This window comes from Callithrix jacchus, chromosome 21 (assembly GCF_049354715.1).
Source record: "Callithrix jacchus isolate 240 chromosome 21, calJac240_pri, whole genome shotgun sequence".
Classification (NCBI taxonomy): Eukaryota; Metazoa; Chordata; class Mammalia; order Primates; family Cebidae; genus Callithrix; species Callithrix jacchus.
The window spans coordinates 28,090,938-28,112,147 of record NC_133522.1 but is presented as its reverse complement, the minus strand read 5'-3'; the positions used below and the strand labels follow the sequence as shown (position 1 = coordinate 28,112,147).

Genomic DNA, 21,210 nt, shown 5'->3' with positions numbered 1-21,210 from the left:
TACAGGGTAATGCAGGTTCCATTAGTGAACTTAAAACATTTCTGAGGGGGAGGTGATCTGTTATAGTTGGAGAGATGACAAGGAAGATGGTAGTATTACTCTGGAAATGTTCACGGGAAAATTAAAATCTTTGACTTCTTTTTTTTTTACTTCACCTTTGAAGTAGATGTGTAAAACTTGAAGATATTTGGAGGACATAGCTGTGTACAGATGATATTTGGTTTAAATGCTCAATATAAGCTATAATTAAAGCATCAAAATAAGGGAATATACTAATACTTCATTATTCCTTCCCAATAAATACCTTATCCCTTCCTCCCAATAAATTCCTATGACTTCTATTGCTGTTCGCAGTCTATGTCTGTGAAATGTGAATGTCTAAAAAACACTCCCAAGAGATTCGAATACATGAATTAAGTCCATTCTTTGAAACTCAAACCACTCTTCTAAGTGTCCCCCTTTTTAGGTACTGGCCATACATATAAAACAACAGTTTTCAAAATTAACCAACTGGTAGCATATGACAGTGGCATGTGAGTACCTCCATTGCTGACTGCCTGAAGAGAGTTTTTAGGCTTCAGCCGTGGGAGGGAGAACACAGAGTCAGGCAGTATATCTGGGGTGGAAGACAGTGTGCAGTTGGGGAAGGTCAAAGTGACTAGAATGTGCAGGTCAGAAAATGTGAGAAAAGAGCTGCACAAGCAACAGTGCTACATGCAAATATCTGCAGGAGTTCACAAGAAATGTTTAACTGAGTATTGATCAATGAGTGTGTACAGTAAGGCTTTCCAGATAAGAAAGGAACCATTAGAAAATATAAAGTACAGTAATCTCAGAAGCTTATACAGCAACAGGAATAATCTGCATCTCAACTATCCAGAATAAAAAGCTCTCCTAAAACACAGGACTTAAGTCATGTCCTTAGAAGAATATTGCATCAGTAACGGGGCCAGAGTAACTCCAGACAGAAGGTAGTATGGATCCACCTAAAAGAGCCTAAAGGTAAGCTCCACCTCAAATCAAACTTTTTCCAGGTCATGTAACTGCATCTATAAAACAAAGTAAAAAAACACAAAAATATTCAGCAAACCAAAACACAAAACTCTGAATGTCTGGAACCCAAATAAAACTTCCCAGGATATGGCTGAATGTGGTGGTTCACACTTGTAATCCCAGCACTTTGGGAGGCGGAGGCAGTCCAGTCACCTGAGGTCAGGAGTTTGAGACCAGCCTGGCCAACATGGCAAAACCCCGTCTCTACTAAAAATACAAAAATTAGCTGTATGGTCGAATGTGCCTGTAGTCCCAGCTATTCGAAGGCTGAGGCAGAAGAATTGCTTGAATGGGGAAGGTGGAGGTTGCAATGGGCCAGGATCACACCACTGCACTCCATCCTGGGTGACAGAGTGAGACTGTCTCAAAAAAAAAAAATCAGAATAATAAATAAACATAAAAATATGACCTGTAGGAAGGAGAAAAATCTCCAGGCACAGTGGCTGATGTCTGTAACCCCAGTAATTTGGGAGGCTGAGGCGAGTGCATGAAGCCAGGAGTTGAAGATCAATCCTAGAAACATAGTGAAATCACTTCTCTACATAGTAATAAAAAATCAACTGGGCATGGTGGCACATGTCTATAGTCTCAGCTACTGAGGAGGCTGAATCAGGAAGGTCATCACTGCAGCCCGAGAGTTGGAGGTTGCAGAGAGTGCCATTGCACTCCTGCCTGGGTGGCAGAGAAAAAAACCTGTCTCCAAAAAATAAAGAAAAAAAGGAGAAAAATCAATCAATTACATAATATAGATATGATTCAGATGATAGGTGAGTAGATGCCTATTAAAACAATGATCAGAACTTTATTCCAATATGTTCAAGGAAGCAAAACATGAGAATGATAAGAGTGGCACGGAGGACATACAAAACACCTTTTTGAAATTCTCAGTGAAAAAAATAAAATGATCAGATATACTCTGGTGGGATTAAAAACATTAGATATTACAGTAGAAAAGATGAGTAAACTTGAAGACACAGCAACATAACTTAGTTAACTGGAAGACACAGCAAAATAAAAAAAAAAAAAAACAGAAAAAAGACTGAAACAAAGTTCTATATGGTATCATTTGTTTTCAACCTTAAAGTCCTTAATAATACTGATCTACATGAATAAATGCTTAAATATGTAATACTAGAGCTTCAAAAACATGAAGCAAAACAGAACTGAATATAAAAATAGACACATTTAAAAATAAAGTTGGAGAAGAATTCTTAGAAAAGAATTGGAAGACTTCAGCAATACTATCAAGGCAATTAATCTACTTAAAATCAGGGATTTCTCCACACAATAGTGGAAGATACGTAATATAATGTAAGACTCAATAAAGTTAAATAAATTGAAACCACTAAAAAGTCTACTTCCTGATAAGTATGAAATTTCCTTAAAAATCAACAGCAGATAATGTATAAAAAATATACCCAAATACTTAGAAACAAATCAAGATACTTCTAAATGAATACTATAAAAAATAACATGAGAATTTTAAAAAATATTTAACCCCAAAATGAAAATATGGCATAGTAAAATTAGCAGGGTACAATTATATCCATAGTTAGAGAGGAAAATCAGATGTTTATGTTAGAAATAATACATGATTAGAATCAATGACATGATTCCACCTTAAGCAAACAAAAATGGAAGAGAAAATTTAAGACAAAGTAAACAGAAGGAAAATAATAATAAAAATAAAAACAGAAATTAATGAAATAGAGAACAGAAAAGAAAAAAAAAGAAAATAATCGAAGCCAAAAGCTGATTCACTTAAATAATTATGTGCACAGATCTACATCTAGAATAATCAGGATAAAAAAGAGAGTGGAAAAAAAAAAAAAAAAAACAGACTGTGGAACAAATAACCAGTTATGAGGTTAACAGGATAAGAGAGGCAAGAATACTACAGAAAACATGCAAATTGAAGTATCACAAAGGGACAGTATGAATGACTTTATGCCAGTAAATATTATTTAAAAGGAACAAATTTCTGGAATTGCATAATCGTCTAAGCTCACTAAAGAAAATGACGTGAATAGTTTTATTTCTATGAAAAATGTTATTGAATTTTTACTTAAATATGAACTTAAGAAAAATCATGACACAGTTTCACTAGGAATTTTTTTAGACATTTAAGTAAGAAATAATAAACATTATATAAAAGATATACTGGAAAACAGAAGATGAAAAATACTTCACTACTCATTCTATGAGACTAGTAATGCCCTGACCCCTCATGAACAATAAAATGGTAGAACAATATTTTTCATAACAATATAAAAAAATTAACAAATTATTAATATATTGATTCCCGCAATGCATAAAAAGGATAATGCAGTCATGCATTGCCCAACCACAGGGTATATTCTAATAAATACGTCCCCAGTCAATTTTGTAGCTCTGTTTACATCACAGAGTGTACTTACACAAACCAATATGATATAGCCTATTACACACCTAAGCTATAAGTGTGGCCTATTTCTCCTAGGCTGAAAACTTGTGCAGGATGTTATTATGCTGAATATTGGAAGCAATTGCAACATATTAGTAAATATCTGTGTATCTAAACATATCCAAACACAGAAAAGGTACCATAAAAAATATGGTATAAAAGATTTGTTTTAAAAATACTATGCATGTATAGGACACTAACTGAATGGAGCTTGCAGGACTAGAACTGCTTCCGAGTGATTCAATGAGTACACTGTGAGTGAATGTGAAGGCCTAGGCCATCAGGCTATAGTACTCTAGACTTTATAAACACTGTATACTTCGGCTACACTAAACATTTTCTTTCTTCAATAATAAATTCACCTTTGCTTTTTTACTTCACATACTTAATTTTTTTAAACTTTTGACTTTTTAAATAACAGCTTAAAGTATAAACAGATTGTATAACAAAATATTTTCTTTGTTGCTTATTTTACAAGGATATATTTTTTTCTGGTTTCAAATTTTTATCACTAATTTTCTAAATGAAGATACAAACACCAGGTTAGCCTAGGCTGACTCAGGGTCAGGATCATCAATATCAATGTCTTTCATATCCATATCTCATCTCACTACAAGGTCTTCAGGGGCAACAACAGGCATGGATCTGTCATCTCCTAGGATAACAATGCTTTCTTCTGGAATTTTGCCTAAAGACACTGCCTAAGGCTGTTTTACAATTTTTTTTTAACTTTTCTCTTTTATAGGTAGAATGAGTACACAGTAAAATAATGATTAAAAGTATACTATAGTAAATATATAAACCAGTAATATATTTATCAAGGATTTATGTAGTATACATAGTTACATGTGTATGCTTTTATATGCAGATTTACACCAGCATAATCACCAACTCATGAGTAATATATTGAACTCTGATTTTATCATGGCTACGATATCAATAGACCGTATGACATTTTCAGCTCCATTATAATCTTATGTAACCACTATCATCTATGAGGTGTGTCATTGATAGAGGTCATTATGAAGGGCATGCCTGTATATCACAATGAAGTGTGTTTTAAAGGGAAATGCAAAGTAGTTTTAACATTTGAAAATAGAACAGATTTACCCAAATAGTGAGCTAACGATAAAAATCCATAGGGTATTCTCAATATAGAAGTAGCATTTGTACAAAAATGAAGGGAGGAACATTTAGAGTCACTGCTTTTACCCCAATTTTGATTTACATGTCACTGAGCGTCTTTGATTCTCTTTGTGAACATGTTTTATAATTCCCCTATAATGGTCTGTAGTTATTTTCTTTACTGATGTTATTAACTAAATTCCATTTCCTCAACCCTCAAATTCATATGTTGATGTCCTAACCCCCAGAATGACTGTATTTGAAAATAAGGCCTCCATGGAGGACATTAGGTGAAATCAGGGCATAAGAGTGAGGTCTTAATCCCATAAAACTAGTGGTTTTTGTTTGTTTAATTTAAGTTTTAGCAACTATTGAGGGTTCAATCATCACCATAAGAGATGTCTCATACACATTTAGAGCTAATCTCTATTCGCATATCCAGCCTCAGGCAACCCTTTATCTACTTTCTGTTTCTATAAATTATATGCATGTACTAAACCTGCATATGTACCCACTGAATCTAAGATAAAAGTTGAAATTATTAAAAACAAATAAACAAACAAAGGATTGGTGTTTCTGAAAGAAGAGGAAGATGCACCAGAACTCCATCTCTCTCGATGAGTTTGTACACACGGGAAAGGTACCCTGATGTTAAACATCTAGCCTCCAGAACTATGGGAAAGAAAATTCCTATTCTGTGAACTACACATTGGGTGGTATTTTGTTTTGGGAGTCCAAGCTGACTAGTACAACTGACTTCACTCATCCAGCTTGGAAATATTATCTCTATGAAACAGTCTGGACATTTCTCTCAGGGCTGCTACCCTACACTTCCTGATGCTTGCAGTAATTAAACATAACATGTCTACATGTACAGATAAAAGGTCAGAATTTCCCTCTAATAAAAATTTTATCTTTGTTAATGTTACAACCACACACTTTCATCCTCCCAGGAAATATTTTATGTCTAGAGAACACTTATTTAGGTTTTAAATAAATCATTATTTCATCCTATTTAAGGGATGAAACCTGATACCACATGAAGATATGGAGACGAAAAATATAGATTTAAATTACTCATTATATTATCCTCTTAATTTGATTTATTCTAGTCTGTATAGTAATATTTCCAATTAAATATAACAATTTTGAAGAAATAAAACACTTTAATAAAAAAATCTCAGCAGAAAGTAAGTGTCTCTCAAAAACTAAGCCAGCTAACACTTTCCACCTGCTGGAGAATCTTGGTATTCTGGTGAGAAGTAATTGATAAGTTGTTATTTGGAAGGGCTGTGGTCTAGACAACGAAATAAGACCAAACCAAAAGCATCCAGTCTCACAGTTACTATTCTGACTTGATGGTTAAGTGTTCTAATATTATCCTAAAGATGGGGCAAATGAGGAATCTGAATAACTTAACATCAACATACAGAGGTGGGGAAACTGAAATTACTATCAAAATTGGAATCTCTGAGATCAAGTTAACTCAGAAGTAAAGGAGTTTTTCTTCTTAAAACTGTAGACATATTTTTCAAGGGCATATGTTCAAACACTGTAAAACCAAGCACTCATTTTCCATGTATTTCTCTCTGAAATGACGAAGTGCACATAAATATGAATTCACAGGATAAAGATGCATGCTCCTTTCACATTCTTGAATGCAGGAAGTCTTCTAGCCCCTTTACACAGAACAGTTTACATCTTATAGCACTCCTAAAAAAATGACTGAAAATTATTTCAAAACAAGATTACTCAGCTATACTTTCCTACTAGCTACTATTCCCACTATTGGTTTGTGGAATCGCCAATTACATTACTTAAGATTGGCATAGCTACAAGTTTAGGATGTTTTTCTCACTACATATCAAAGTGGAACACAAGTATCTCAAGGAAATTTTTGTTGTTCAATTTCCTACTCATACTATTTTCCTGCTGTATTTTCTTTATCTGTTAAACAAATGTTGTTCAAATAAAAAAGAATCTCTTTGGAAATACAAAACCATAGGAAAAAAGATTGTCAAACAATATTGTTCATTGGAATGAATGATTCAATAGCTTAAAAATGTGACTATCTGTGATACACTTAGGTCTGATAGACTTTTACGGATCCACACTAGTAAACCAGCAGTCTCTGAGTTTGATGATGATTATCTGGAGTGAATATGTTAATATTCAGGGTATAATCCTACTACAAAATACCAGCCATTCGTCATAAGTAACTGTCTGAACAGAACATCTAAATACATAATATTTGAAGAAATATCTCATTTAGCACTACATCCTATATTTAAAGGATAAGTAGTGTAAGCAGTAGAAACAAAGGATTGAAAGTTGAAGATAATGTCAGTAAATGCTCCAGCAAAAAATAAAGCTTAGTTTTGGATTTAAATTATTGTTCTTCAAAGAACTTTTTAAAAAATAACCTAATCCGGGCCGGGCCCAGTGGCTCACGCTTGTAATCCCAGCACTTTGGGAGGCCGAGGCAGGTGGATCACGAGGTCAAGAGATTGAGACCACCCTGGTCAACATGGTGAAACCCCGTCTCTACTAAAAATACAAAAAATTAGCTGGGCACGGTGGCGCATGCCTGTAATCCTGGTTACTCAGGAGGCTGAGGCAGGAGAATTGCCTGAACCCAGGAGGCGGAGGTTGCGGTGAGCCGAGATCGCGCCACTGCACTCCAACCTGGGTAAGGAGAGAAACTCCGTCTCAAAATAAATAAATAAATAACCTAATCCTTAGTAAGGACACTTTTGCACATTTGATGTATATTTTGCTAATCTTTTAAAATTATTTTTCACTATATGGTTTACGAAGTGATTCTATAAACACTTGTACCTAATGCTTTTGCAGTAACCTGTATTACTAATGCATATTTACAAGATGGTCCAGTTTTAAAGTTTATTGTCTACAATTTAGCAGTTTAGAGACACACCTAAAAGAATGGAATATTTTAAAAATATTCCTGATATTAATGATAATCAAAGAATATTTTAAATTTCTAAAATAAACTATCAAATTATAGATTTAGAATACATAATTTACTTATTTGATGAGGTAATTTTAAAAAGTTCCATGAATTTAATATGTAATTCAATTAAAACACTATAAAATCAGCTTTTGTATAATACAATATTTTGTGCATAGTGGAATAATTTGTGTATAATACAGATATTGACTCAATTATATTCTAATAAAATATGATACTGTATACACATGAAAGTGGTATCAATAACACTAGAATATCTGTTTCAAGATACACTGTACTGATAATAAAATGTCTGAATATGTCACAGTTGCCCTGACCCCATTTTTCCAAAAGCTTGCTTTTATAGACAGAATAAGTATAATGGGTACAGCCTTTGACTCAGAATATTAGAGCCTGATCACACTGTTGATTTCTTTAGTGTTTTAATCCAACAACCTTAACCCCAAAAATAGCACCAGAATTTTTTTCATGAAACTATAATGCAATGGTTGGCTTTTTACCAAAATGACTAAGATCCCAATGCTGTTCCATGAGCCTGATAATAGACACAAGCCAGAGGGAGGTGGGTGCATAACCTACCTGAACCAGGAGATGGTGGGTTCCGGAGAGCCTGAGGCCCTGCATGAAAACACCATCTCTTCTCCTCTCTCAGCTGTGGCATTAAAAGATTTCTGAGGCATTGAGATTGCTGGCGGCACTGAAGGAGAGATGAATATAGAATAAATAGGGAGGAAAACATTTTCACTAACATGATTTAGAGAATTTTCACCATTTAAAATACTAAGCTTTCTAACGTTATCCTTCACATCTCCATTTATATTAATGGAACTTATTTGGTTTCATAGTAAAATGACGTTATCACTGATGTGCTTTCTAATGTGCCACAATCAGATAATTTGATGATGTGCCAAATATCAATTCATTGTTAAACTATTTCACTATTAAATATATACAACAAAATAAACACTTTAGCAAACATATATATTTCTAGGAATTATGTCTCAGAAAAAGACACCACCACTACACTTACATCAATATGGATATCTACTTTGAGCATAAGTGGATTTCCTGTTTGGATTCTCATTGGTCTGTGTAATGCCATAAGCAATCAATCACTGCTTCAAAACAGGGCTTTCAAATTCGGTGTTAAACCATAATGTTCTTTCTGATTAACTACACTTAATTTCTTCAAGCAACTATAGAATGTGTTATGAAGCAAAACTGCATAAGGCATACAGAGTATGGAAATAGATTTTCATGAACTGTTCAATTTTAAAATTAAGCATCTCCAATCTCTAACTAATTACATTGGAAAAACTGTATATACTGCACATTTGGAACATGTTGAAACTGTTACTGAAATGCACTGTTTGCAATACACAAATCACTAGCATCCACAATAAAAACTAAATTTAAAAGCAGAGCATACATTCTGACTCACTGCACACTTTCATAATTTTAAGCTGAATATCATAGAGTAACATTCCTAAAATCAAGTATATTAACAATTTTTACATAAAACAATATGAAACAGGCATTTAAAAGTGTGATTATACTCAAACATCTCTACAACAGCATTCAGGTCAGCATCGATGCCACATTGCTTCCATTGATAGTAAGAAAAAGAACTGGTATGTAACTTAGTAATTAAACACAATAAATCAAATTTCTGCCTTTATGGATTTAGATACAAGAAACATAATCTGACATGTTGTCTCTAAAGTAACATAATAATTACTAGTATTACAAAGTATAGACCTTTTTCAGATATTAACTCTGAATTTTAAGTACATTGTCATTTGATTATCTGTACCGTTTTTCTTCCCTTGTAATTACGGATAATAGCATTTTAAACAAAATGCATGCTTTGCCTAATATTATTTATAAATTTAGTTGCAAGAGCAGCGTTACTGTTTTTATTACAGTAAAGGTTTTTTAACCCATTATAGAATTATAATGAAATGAGTTCTTTAATGGATTTGTATTCCATAGGTATTGAGTAGTCAACACTTACAGGAAAGTTTCTATATTTATATATTATTTATCTGGAAAAAACATGGGGATGTATAGGGAAGTAGTTTTTTTTTTTTTTTTTTTTTTTGAGACGGAGTTTTGCTCTTGTTAGCCAGGCTGGAATGCGATGGCGCGATCTCGGCTCACTGCAACCTCCGCCTCCTGGGTTCAGGCAATTCTCGTGCCTCAGCCTCCCGAGTAGCTGGGATTACAGGCACACGCCACCGTGCCCAGCTAATTTTTTAAAATATTTTTAGTAGAGATGGGGTTTCACTATGTTGACCAGGATGGTCTCAATCTCTTGACCTCGTGATCCACCTGCCTCGGCCTCCCAAAGTGCTGGGATTACAGGCTTGAGCCACCGCGCCCGGCCTGTATAGGGAAGTAGTTCTATTAACTCCCACTAACATGGACGTAGTCGTTCACCTTCAAGTTATAATTCTCCTGACCGGCTGCTTAGGCAACAAAATCATCACTAATTTGATAGAATGGTTTACCTTTTATTAATAAAGGCATTCAGCAATTTCATATGTTTTCTGAGTCTTCAAAGTCTTTCCTCAACCCCCAAATATTTCTCAGAATTTAAAGATGATACTAACCATGAAATGCTTATTCATGTCACAGCTCGTGTGGTTCAGATTAACCAGCACCCATTAATTCCTTCAAGTTTATTTGAGCTAAGGAAAACTAACACCACTCAATCACAGTCAGGAAGTACATTCATTTGTAAATCAATTCCAATTCTGTTTTAAATATAAAGCAATGAATAAATGCACACATAGATTTTTCATCTAGCAGAGCACTGTTAATCTTAAGACTCACAACCCTCTATTTTTCTTTCCTTGTTTTTACTTTTATTTTTTATTTTTTTTTTGATCCAGGGGGCACATGGGCAGGTTTGTTAACTGGGTATATTGCATGATTCTCAGGTTTGAGGTAAAGGTGGTCCAGTCTTCCAGGTGCTTAGCATGGTAACCAATATGTAGATTTTCCGACCATCCCACCTCCCACTTACCCCTTTCTAGGAGTCCTCAGTGTCTATTGCTCCCATATTTATGTCCATGGGTATTCAATGTTTACCTGAATGTAAGAATATGCAGTATTTGGTTTTCTGTTTTTGCATTAATTTGCTTAGGATTAACACCTACAGCTGCATCCATGTTGCAGCAGAGGACATGATTTCATCATTTTTCATTGCTGTGTAGTATTCCATGGTGTATATGTACTGTATTTTATTGATCCACTCCACCATTCATGGGTGCCTAGGTTGACTCCACATCCTTGATGTTGTGAATAGTACTGCAATAGGCATACAAGTGCAAATGTCTGGTACAATTTATTTACCTTTTGGCATATACCCAGTAATGGGATTGCTGGGGTCAAATGCCAGTTCTGCTTAAGTTCTTTGTGAAATCTCAAAATTACTTTCCACAATGGCTGAACAAATTTACATTGCCACCAACAGTGTATAAGCATTCTCTTTCTCTGAAGTCTTGACAGCATATTATTTTTTGACTTTTTAAATAATAATCATTCTGACTGCTGTGAGATGGTATCTCGTGGTTTTAATTTACATTTGTTCTCAGAATGAAAGCTGCACCACTAAATCCATTTGAACTTTGATAAAGTTAACAAAAATATTGACTCCTTATTCAGTAGGTGGTGCTAGGACAGCTGGTGAGCCATATGCAAAAGAAGTAAACTGGACCACTACCTTTCACCATATAAAAAACAAATTAACTCAAGATGGATTAAAGGGTTGAATGTAGGGCCTTAAACTATAAAAATTATGTAGGATAGCTGGGCACGGTGGCGCGTGCCTGTAATCCCAGCTACTCAGGAGGCTGAGGCAGGAGAATTGCCTGAACCCAGGGGGCAGAGGTTCCGGTGAGCTGAGATCACGCCATTGCACTTCAGCCTGGGTAACAAGAGCGAAACTCCGTCACAAAAAAAAAAAAATAAAGAAAGAAAAATTATGTAGGAAAACTTAGGCCATACCCTTCCCTATATTGGCTTTGGCAGAGAATTTATGGCTAAGTCCCCAAAAGCAATTGCAACAAATACAAAAATTGACAAGTGGGACCTAATTAAATGAAACAGCTTCTGCACAGTAAAACAAATTATCAACAGAAAGACAGACAGCCTAAAGAAAGAAAGAAAATGATTGCAATCTATGCCTCTGATAAAGGTCAAATATCCAGAAACAATAAGGAACGTAAACAAGTCAACAAGAAAAAATGAGCCAACAAATCACTCAATTAAAATGGAAAAACGACATGAACAGACATTTCTCAAAAAAGACATACAGGCTATCAACAAACATATGAAAATATGTTCAATGTCACTAATCATCAGAAAAATGATTTTACTTTAAGGGCTGTGTGTCCATTAGAAAGTCACAGAAGTGATCTTGTTTCCTGGCCAAGAGATAGAGCAGATTAACACCAAAGTATTTGATATTTCTAACATTCTCTATTTACATTCTCAGTCTATATGAAAAGCAAATGAGTTTATTTATTTGGGTCTAACCATAGTTCCATTAACACACTTCCTTCAATTGCGCTTTATCATATGAAGAGAGAAAAGTGAAAAACCTGGAAAACCACATTTGCAAAGCTGATTTGTATTACTCATGGATGATAAGAAATTACATGTTCGCAGTTAATATTAAGAACCTTCCTTTGTGGGCTAAACAGAGCCAAATACTTTTGAAGAGCTTCCCAGGGACTAGCATATAATTTATCTGAATGAGATGGAGAGAAGAATGAAGTGGTGGTTCTGTGTTTTGAGTTCACCTGTGGGCAGTGGGCAGTGTCTTGGTGGAAGGGAATGGATATTTTTTGCCTCCCTGGAAAGTACCCACTAGTAAAAGTTTCCTTCTCTCTTTACTTTCAGTCCCTTTGTATATTTGCAGGTGCCAAAGTCATATCCAGTTTTCCCTCTCCTGCTACATGCTAACTGGTTAATTATACTGCAGAAACCTTTTCACCAGTCTGTACTTCCATATAAATTGCACTGATTTTGTCTGAATGCCCTGGGAGAAGTTGAAAATGATTGAAAGTGACTTCTGTATTTCAGCCCATGACTCAAGGCAGAATGGCCACCCCTGCCAAGGTTTGCTTCTCTTCCAACAATGCCTCACCCTCCCTCTAGGATTAAAGTGCTTCTGCCCTTCCACGAACTCCTCCTCCATTTCCTTTTTGGGATTCGTACCATCCTTCTATTCTCTGGTCTTCTACTTTTGGTGTTGTTTAAGTGAAGGAAGAGATGTTCCCTCTAATTTCTCTCTAGCCTATTATAACCTGCTATCTTGGGGCAACTTTTGATGTATGACATGTCACCCTTCCCAACTGGTCTCCTGCAACATGCTGTCTTCAAGTGGAGCCCTCACTGCAATCCCTGACTCTGGTCATTTGTGCCTTCCTCTTGTCATCTCTGTACACTACTTATATTCACTGTGGGTTGGGGGAGCTAATTTTAAGCATGTTCAGTGGCAGCTCCCCTCCAGTTTCAGTGCCACTGTTAAAGTTTATCCAAAAGCAACTTCACTGGGGGTTTTCTTAAGGGGTAAAGGCCTTTTACAGAAGCTAAACCTTTCCCCACGTCGTAGAATGTGCTCTTCTATATCTACTGATCAATAAAGCATGTTCTCTGCTCAAAAAAAAAAAAAAGAACCTTCCTTTGATAAAAAATCAAGTAGTATCATTTTACAATATACATATTTGACAATTTTTCAAATAATTGCTTATAATATGAGGTAAAGAATGATTAGTATTTTAATATGATACAGCCTCTCAATATACAATAAGACATCTCAATTATGGATAATAAATTCATCATTATTGTAATCATGAAATTGTTACTTTCATAAGGTCATATGAGGCATCAAAGAAACCCATCTATATTTGTTCCTTTTTTAAAGAAAAATTGTATGTTTTGCTCTTTTTTACTGCCGCAAATGCTGTAATATGATCTAACAGCTCTCAATTTCCCTTAATATTGCTTTGGGTTAATTGCCATAATCCTCCATTTTGAATTTATGAGAATGATCAATTTAAAGTGCTATTTAATGAGAATACTTTTCTGGAACTCAAAATGCATACAAAATTGAACAAATGCAAAGTATAAAACAATAGGCATAAAGAACAATAATTAATTTTTTAATGTCATTTGGAAAAATAGTCTATCCTCCTGATTACTATAAACAAAACACATACATATAATTCTTTTTACATTAATGTAGCTGAGTGGCCTCCAGTCTTAACTGTCAACTGATTTGGCATATCAATCTTGTTACAAAATCTAATAAATAGAGCATTTATCTGCATATTTCACCAATAGCAAATCCTGGGCATTTCCTACATGTTGTTCCTAATTTGTGAATGCAATAAAGCAGTGACATAATTGCCATAATGTATTGGACACTGACTTTTAAAATCAAACCTATCTGAACAACACAGTAAGGGCTTTACTTAGTACCATCAGATTGTAGAAGGGTGAGGATCAAATTGGCTCATTTGGTTGGTTTAAAAAAATATAAAAACATAGTTTCAATTGACATTTAAAATTACATTCTTAATGAAAGATAATACATGAGGAATCAGCAGTTTAATAAAATAAATATTTCCTTCCTTAGACATCAAGTACAGAAACAATGAAAATATTGTTAATTGATGCTTTGTTGCATTTTCATAATTGTGCTTTTCTGCATTTTCTAATTAGTTGCCAAAGGATCCTGAACAGTATGGTCTTTTAAATTGGCTTTTAGCATAGATAATATGTACAAGATCACAAATTTAAAAAGAGACAATTAAAATTATTGACCTTACCATTTTCCTGGTTAGTTATTTTTATTAATTAGAGTTGTTAATGAGTATGCACAGAGGACTGATTCCAGGAACTCCCTCAGATAGTTGTCATACTGTATTGTTCTTTATCTGTATGTTTCCATTGTTGTATTGTTATTTTTATTGTTATTATTAAAAATAATTTCAATCCAAAGTTGTTTGAAAACACCAGTGTAGAACCATGGTTATGAAGGGCTGACTGTGCTGGCATTTCTTTCTTTTCTTTTTGATACATGGTCTCCCTCTGTCAACCGAGCTGGCATGCAGTGTTGTGACCAGAGCAGCTCACTGCAGCCTTGAACTCATGGGCTCAAGCAGCACTCCTGCCTCAGGAGTATCTCCAGGAGCCTGGCTACCCTTGCATTTATTTATGCAATATTTATTCATATTTCAATATTTTATTTTTTCTTTTAAAAATCCACCTGTTTCTGTACTCTTCTTCTTTAATCAAGGTAAGAATACATGTAAGAGACATATTTATATCAATATATAAATAAATCCTTACTCTTATTCAAACTGATCAGTATTCCTAACCCTGTGGATACACTATTGGGCAAGTCTTAAGTCATCTGCCTAAATATAACCAGGTATATATATCTTTTACAGCATTTGTATATGCAACAACTCTACATTTAATTAACCAGAATTGAAATTCATAGGTAAAATGGTAAATGCATATTTAATATATTGATTTAAGAATATTAAATCAACTATTTCAAATTGTCCTCAGTAAACATTATGCAATGTTTTATACTAACAATGGATTATATTTATAATCAGAGAAGTACAAATGAACAAATTAAAAAAACATAAAAATAAAAATTTTAATAAATATTTTTCATACAATTTACTAAAACTCATTCATTGCTAGATGTCTACAATATTTTACCACCAAAATAAAGCACTTATTAAATAAAACCTTAGTGATTAATTACTGTTAAAAGTAGGAAAAACATTACTGTGACTTTATTTTTGTCAAAAGAAGTCTCTTTGCAGTATGAGATGATAATTAAGTTAAAGGCCATAGTTAAAATGGAGATCTCTCAAGTCAATAAATATATAAATAAATAAATGCAAGTGTGAATGTTTCTTTAATTCTTGAAAGCCAATTTGACCATTAAACATGGCCCTATTTATGCTCTTTCAGAGTACATTCTACAGTTAACAATATTCTACATCAAAGGCCCTCAAGGTTTTCAAGAAAACTTGAGGTCCAATATCTTTCAGAAAATCTTTAGGGTCACCCCTTTTCCAATCAAGTACCTGTGTGCAGATGGATTTTCTTCTGAAAAATCCAGCGATTGGATTGGGCTAATAGAGAAAAAGTTCAATAATCTCTTTATCTGAAAATCTTTTTTAGGTTCTAATATACATCAGGAAAGAATAAATGCAGTAACAGATCTGAGAATTCACCTGTTTCATGTTAACCTATACATTAAACAGAAGTTTCGGGACCACCTGGGCTACAAAATGGACTAGAATACAAGTTAGTAATTCAAATTAGGATTTAAAAAGAAGTCAAGGCCTAGCATGGTGTCTTGCACCTGTAATCCCAGCAATCTGGGTGGCTGAGGTAGGAGAATTGCCTGAGCCCAGGAGATTGAGATGAACCTGAGAAACATGAGACCCAGTATCTAGAGAAAATAGAAAAAATTAGCTGAATATGATGGTTTATGCTTATTGTCCCAGCTATTTAAGAGGCTGACATGGGAGGATAGCTTGAGTCTGGGAAGTCAAGGCTGTAGTGAGCTGGTGATTGTGCCACTACACTCCAGACAGGGCAACAGAGCAAGACTGTCTCAAAAAATTAATCAACTTTAAAAAATCATATAAAACTTATTTTAAAATGTAAAATAAAATCATAGTGTATATTTAAAAGTAATCTAAAGGTATAAGATTTCAGAACATATTTTTAGAGTTGGTAATATTCACTTTTGCAAAATTCTGCAGAAAATAGCATTGACCAAGGAAAAAGGCATGAAGATAGCTGGCATTAATGCACAATGAATTTGACTTAGTTGGTACTCATACAGGTGGCTTGCCATGGGAAGTTCCTGATAGCAGGACACCATTTAAAGACAACATGTCTGGTCATCACTCGGAGAATGGGAGAAGGGGAAGAGAACTCCTGGAAGAGTGAAGAATCTGAGTGGGGGTTAATGTGTCCAGGTGATGTCATTCAGCAGTATATTAGAGTCCCTCAGCATCTCTCAGAAGGTAGAAGGGCAGCTGTGGGCTTGGTGTTTTGTATGGCCCTTGGAGTTTGTCTATGGCTAGCAGAAGTTGGGTGCAGCTATGCAGTTTGCAAAGCAGGCTACTGTAAACGTTTAAAATAGGCTTGTGCAGGTTAATTTAAAACAATCAGTTGTGTAAATTTTTGTATTCGGTACTGATGGTTTTCTGTGCTAATTGTCCAAGGACCAAGATACAGGGGCTATATTTGTTTTATTTATACATCACGAATAAAGATAAAATTGGAAGATGATGGAGATGTTGGGGATAAAGGGTAATCTTGTTATTAAAAACTGCTCATTTTACTATAATATCTTAATAATACAAGAAATAAATAAATGATCTGGTGCTTCAATTTCGGCAACTTGCTATTGCATGTTTTTAAAATAACAAATTTTGCAAGACCAACATGATTTCCACTTGTGATAAACTGCCAGAAAGAAAGAATTAAAAGTGCTTTCATTTTCTTCCCATACGTCTTTTAATTTTATTCCATTAATTAAGAAAAGTATGGTTTTAAATACAAGCTTTCAAACAGCAGTAAGAATCCTAAAGTGTGGGCTTAATGTTCAAAGTCACACTAAAGTGGTCAATTAAGTATCAGTAAAAAGTAAGCAGATGAAAATCACTTTTGTGTATGTGTGTGTATATATATATACACACACACATGTGTATATATATCAAATACACATATGTATAGGTGTGTATATATATATATAAATTTCTTACAGTTTAAATAAGGCTCTGATCATATACATGTCAACGAGTTTCAAAGTAATAGCAGAATTCCAGTTCTGGATTAATTGGGGAAACCGTGCAGCATCCTGTCTCTCCACTTACTGTGACCATTACACCTGTGGATAGAATATGTATGTAATCTATTTGAAGACTCTTAAAAGTAGATTTTAGAAGGCATATTGCTACTAAGAATATAACAGAATTTAAAATATCACCAGAAAAACTGTGAGATAACAATTTTCTTTTGAGAATTCCATGGCCTAAATTGAAGGCATCACAAAACCCAGAATTTGTCATCAACACTGCCCAAGAAACGTCCAAGAAAGAGAAGCTTCCCTGTTCACACCCAAGAAGCAGGAAGCAAATCTGGCAGTGACAAGGTCAACAGAGGAAAGCTGCAAACACCTAATTTTCTGAGAGATTATTGTTCTTCGCTAAAGTAAACTGTATTCCTAAGAGAAAAATCTCCCATTGCTTTTATCCTCCTCATTTATCTGATCAGTTTAACCAGAATGAGGGCATAGTCAGGACAGAGAGGGATAAATAAAATCCCAGCTTTCTAGCCAGAGGACTAAAAAGTGGTGACCCAAGGAATAGGAAAGTAGGTCAGAGATCATGGAGGAGGGAGGCCTTAGGAAAGCATCCACAGCAAGTTCTTTGTGAAATCTTGAGCTCTGTCCTGAACTATGTTTATTGAATCAGAATCTAAACAGTGCCAAGATTTTATGAATTCAACTAAAAGGCAAACCCCCACAGTTTTGGTTTTATGGTCATTGGTACTGTAGTCATGGTTTATGGTCATTGGTACAAATACAGGACAGATCTGAAAGACACTGAAAGTTAATGAAAATGGTGTCTGAATATAAAACCAACAAGGATGGTCAAAATTTGTCGACTGAATCTAAACAAGATGATTGAATACAAAAACAACAACAGCAGCAAATCTGAACATTTTCTGTAATGTGGAAATAAGACCCAGAGTCCGATTAGGTAACACTGAAAGTCCTAAATATACTCTATTTTTCCACCTGTTAAGAACTAAGAAATCATGTCAATTGGAAATGTCATTGGCATCTTGACACGTGTTGGATTATCTAAAAGCTATTTTAAAGCAACTGTTTAAAACATGTTCTAAATAATTAGGGGAAATATAGAAAGTCTCTCCAAAGACATCAACATATTTTTAAAACTCCAACTATGTCAACAATAACAAAAACTTCATAATGTGCTGAATGGATTTATAGAGGAAAGAGTTCTTGAACATAAAGATTTACAAATGGATGTTATCCAATTTTCAAAACAAAAGGAAAAATATTAAAGGAAAAAAATGAATAGACTTCAGGAACTTCTTAGACAATACCAAAATGTCAAAAAGGCAAGAAGGAAAAGAGAAACAGCAACAGGACACACACATATACATATATATGTACATACATATCTGTACATATGTATATGTATCAATGCATTTGACATTTGAAAATTTCTCAAATAGGCCAACAACATCAAACTACAGATTCAAGAACAGCTGTACTTTAATCCCAAACAGGACAAACCCAAAGCAGTTCATGTCCAGGCACATAATAATCCAACTTCTAAAAAACAAAAATATACAAACACCAAAATATGTAATAGTTACGGGAGAACAATGATTCATACAACTGTGAATGTCTTACCAGAAATCATTAAGGCCAAAAGGAAACGAAACAAAATTTCTAAAGTTCTGAAAAAACAGAATTGCCAAAGCAAGGTCTATGTTCAGCAAAATACCCTTCAAAAGTGAAGGTAAAGGAGAATTAGTACAATTTCTGCCAGAAGACCTAATGTAAATGAATTGCTCAAGGCACTTCTTCAAAGAGAAAAGAAATTAAATCAAAGGAAACCTCAAATTCTAGAAATAAAGAATGAGTAACAAACAGCAAATGTCTGAGAAATATGTTACACTATTCACTTTGTACGTTATTTAAAGTAATTTAATGGTTGAAAGAAATAAATACTCTGATGGAATTTTCAATGAATGGAGGTATAATACATAGGACAAGTGTGACATAAAGAGAAGATATAGGGATCTATATGATGCTATACTTTCTACATTACAACTGAAATGGTAAATATTGATTCTAAGTTAAATAGGCATATTGAATTACAAGGGCAACACCCACTCTCCACAAACTGTGTAAATAGATATAGCCAGACACTTTATAGATGCAAAAAAATAAAAATCTAAATAACATTCACTAATCAAGAATTTAGAGCAGGGAAAATAGAAAAATGAAAGACAAAAAGAACAAACTAAAATAACATTTAAAAAATGGTACACCTGAATGAAGTGTAAATAGCTTAATTTTATATATAAAAATACATAAACTGGCATAATGAATAAAATATAACCCAATTGTATGCTGTCTATAGGAAATCACTTGAAATGTAATGATAAATCTAGGGTAACAGAAAAAGAATAAAAAATATGTCATTCAAATGTTAATCAAAATAAAGCTTCAGTAGCTATGTTAATATCAGAAAACCTAGATTTTAGAACAAATACAATTAATAGATGTAAAAGAGAACATTACATAATAATAAAACGGCCAGTTAAGCAGGAAAACATGATAATCCTATATGTGCATTCAACCTGGAAAAAGTGCTTCAAAATATGTGAAGCAAAATCTGACAGACAAAAAATATCAGAACAAACTCACAATCACTCTTTGGAATAGCCTAATACACACGACAAACAAGAGCAAAATAAGCCAAAATTAAGCAGAAAAAAAAACAATATAAAATAAAAGGACCATAATTAAATTGAAAAGAGAACAAAGTAGAGAAAATTAAAGTTTATTTTAAATAACAATACAATGATTAAAAATCCAGCAAGACTCAGGATAAAAAAAGGAGAGATGACACATATTGCCAATATCAAGACTGAAAGAAGAGATATCAGCACAGATTCTACAGACAATAAAAATATTTTTAAAAATCCAGAAAATTTTATGCACATAAATTTAGCAATGTTGAAAATATGAACCATTCAGAAACCAGTTACTCAAAATAAAATACATAAGAAAAACAATCCTGTAATTATTATAGAAATATAACAAAATAAATTTATTTAAAGATAAATAAAAAATCTCCTGAAAGGAAATGTTTATACCCAGATAGTTTATCTGTTAAAGTTAAAAAATATTTCAAAAAGAAACAATAGCATTTCTATACAATCTCTTTCAGAAAATATAAGAGGAAGGAATATTTTTCAATAATTTATGAACACAGCATTATGCTAATAATTTAACCACTCATATATAGCACATGAAAATAAAACTACATATCCATATCTCATGAAAATAGTAACTTTTTAAAAAATAATAGAAAATAAAATCTAGCTGTAAATAAAAATACATCACTACTAAGTTATTTTTCTTTTCTTTTTCCTGTGAATGTAAGCCTGTGAATAACATTCTCTATTTCCTCTGAATAACACAATACTGTTATTAGTAAACAGTTTCTTTGAATTGTTAGGTTAGATAGATTAATTGAGTAGTAATATAATTTAATTATACTAAATAAATGAATAGATCTTCAGGAACCTCTGAACTTTTTAGCATCAACTGTTATTACTAAATGATTTTTTGTTAAACAGTAAGGTTAGATAAATTAATTGAATATAATTAATTATATTAAGTATATTAATTGAGTATAATTATATTAATATATTAAGCACATTAATTAATAATTAATGTATCCAACTTAACAGTTTAAAGAAAACATCATTTAAT

At 33.5% G+C, this 21,210-nt stretch overlaps 1 protein-coding gene across 4 annotated transcripts in view; it reads right to left on the bottom strand.

Moving 5' to 3' along the window:
- The window catches only part of NCAM2 (neural cell adhesion molecule 2), a 549,137-nt gene that overhangs the window by 188,203 nt on the left and 339,724 nt on the right, over window positions 1–21,210 (bottom strand). For all 4 annotated transcript variants that reach the window (XM_035282876.3, XM_054249026.2, XM_035282875.3 and 1 more), the window contains exon 6: window positions 8,190–8,307. In XM_035282876.3, the coding sequence (XP_035138767.1) occupies window positions 8,190–8,307 (118 nt within the window). The remainder of the gene's footprint in view (window positions 1–8,189; window positions 8,308–21,210) is intronic.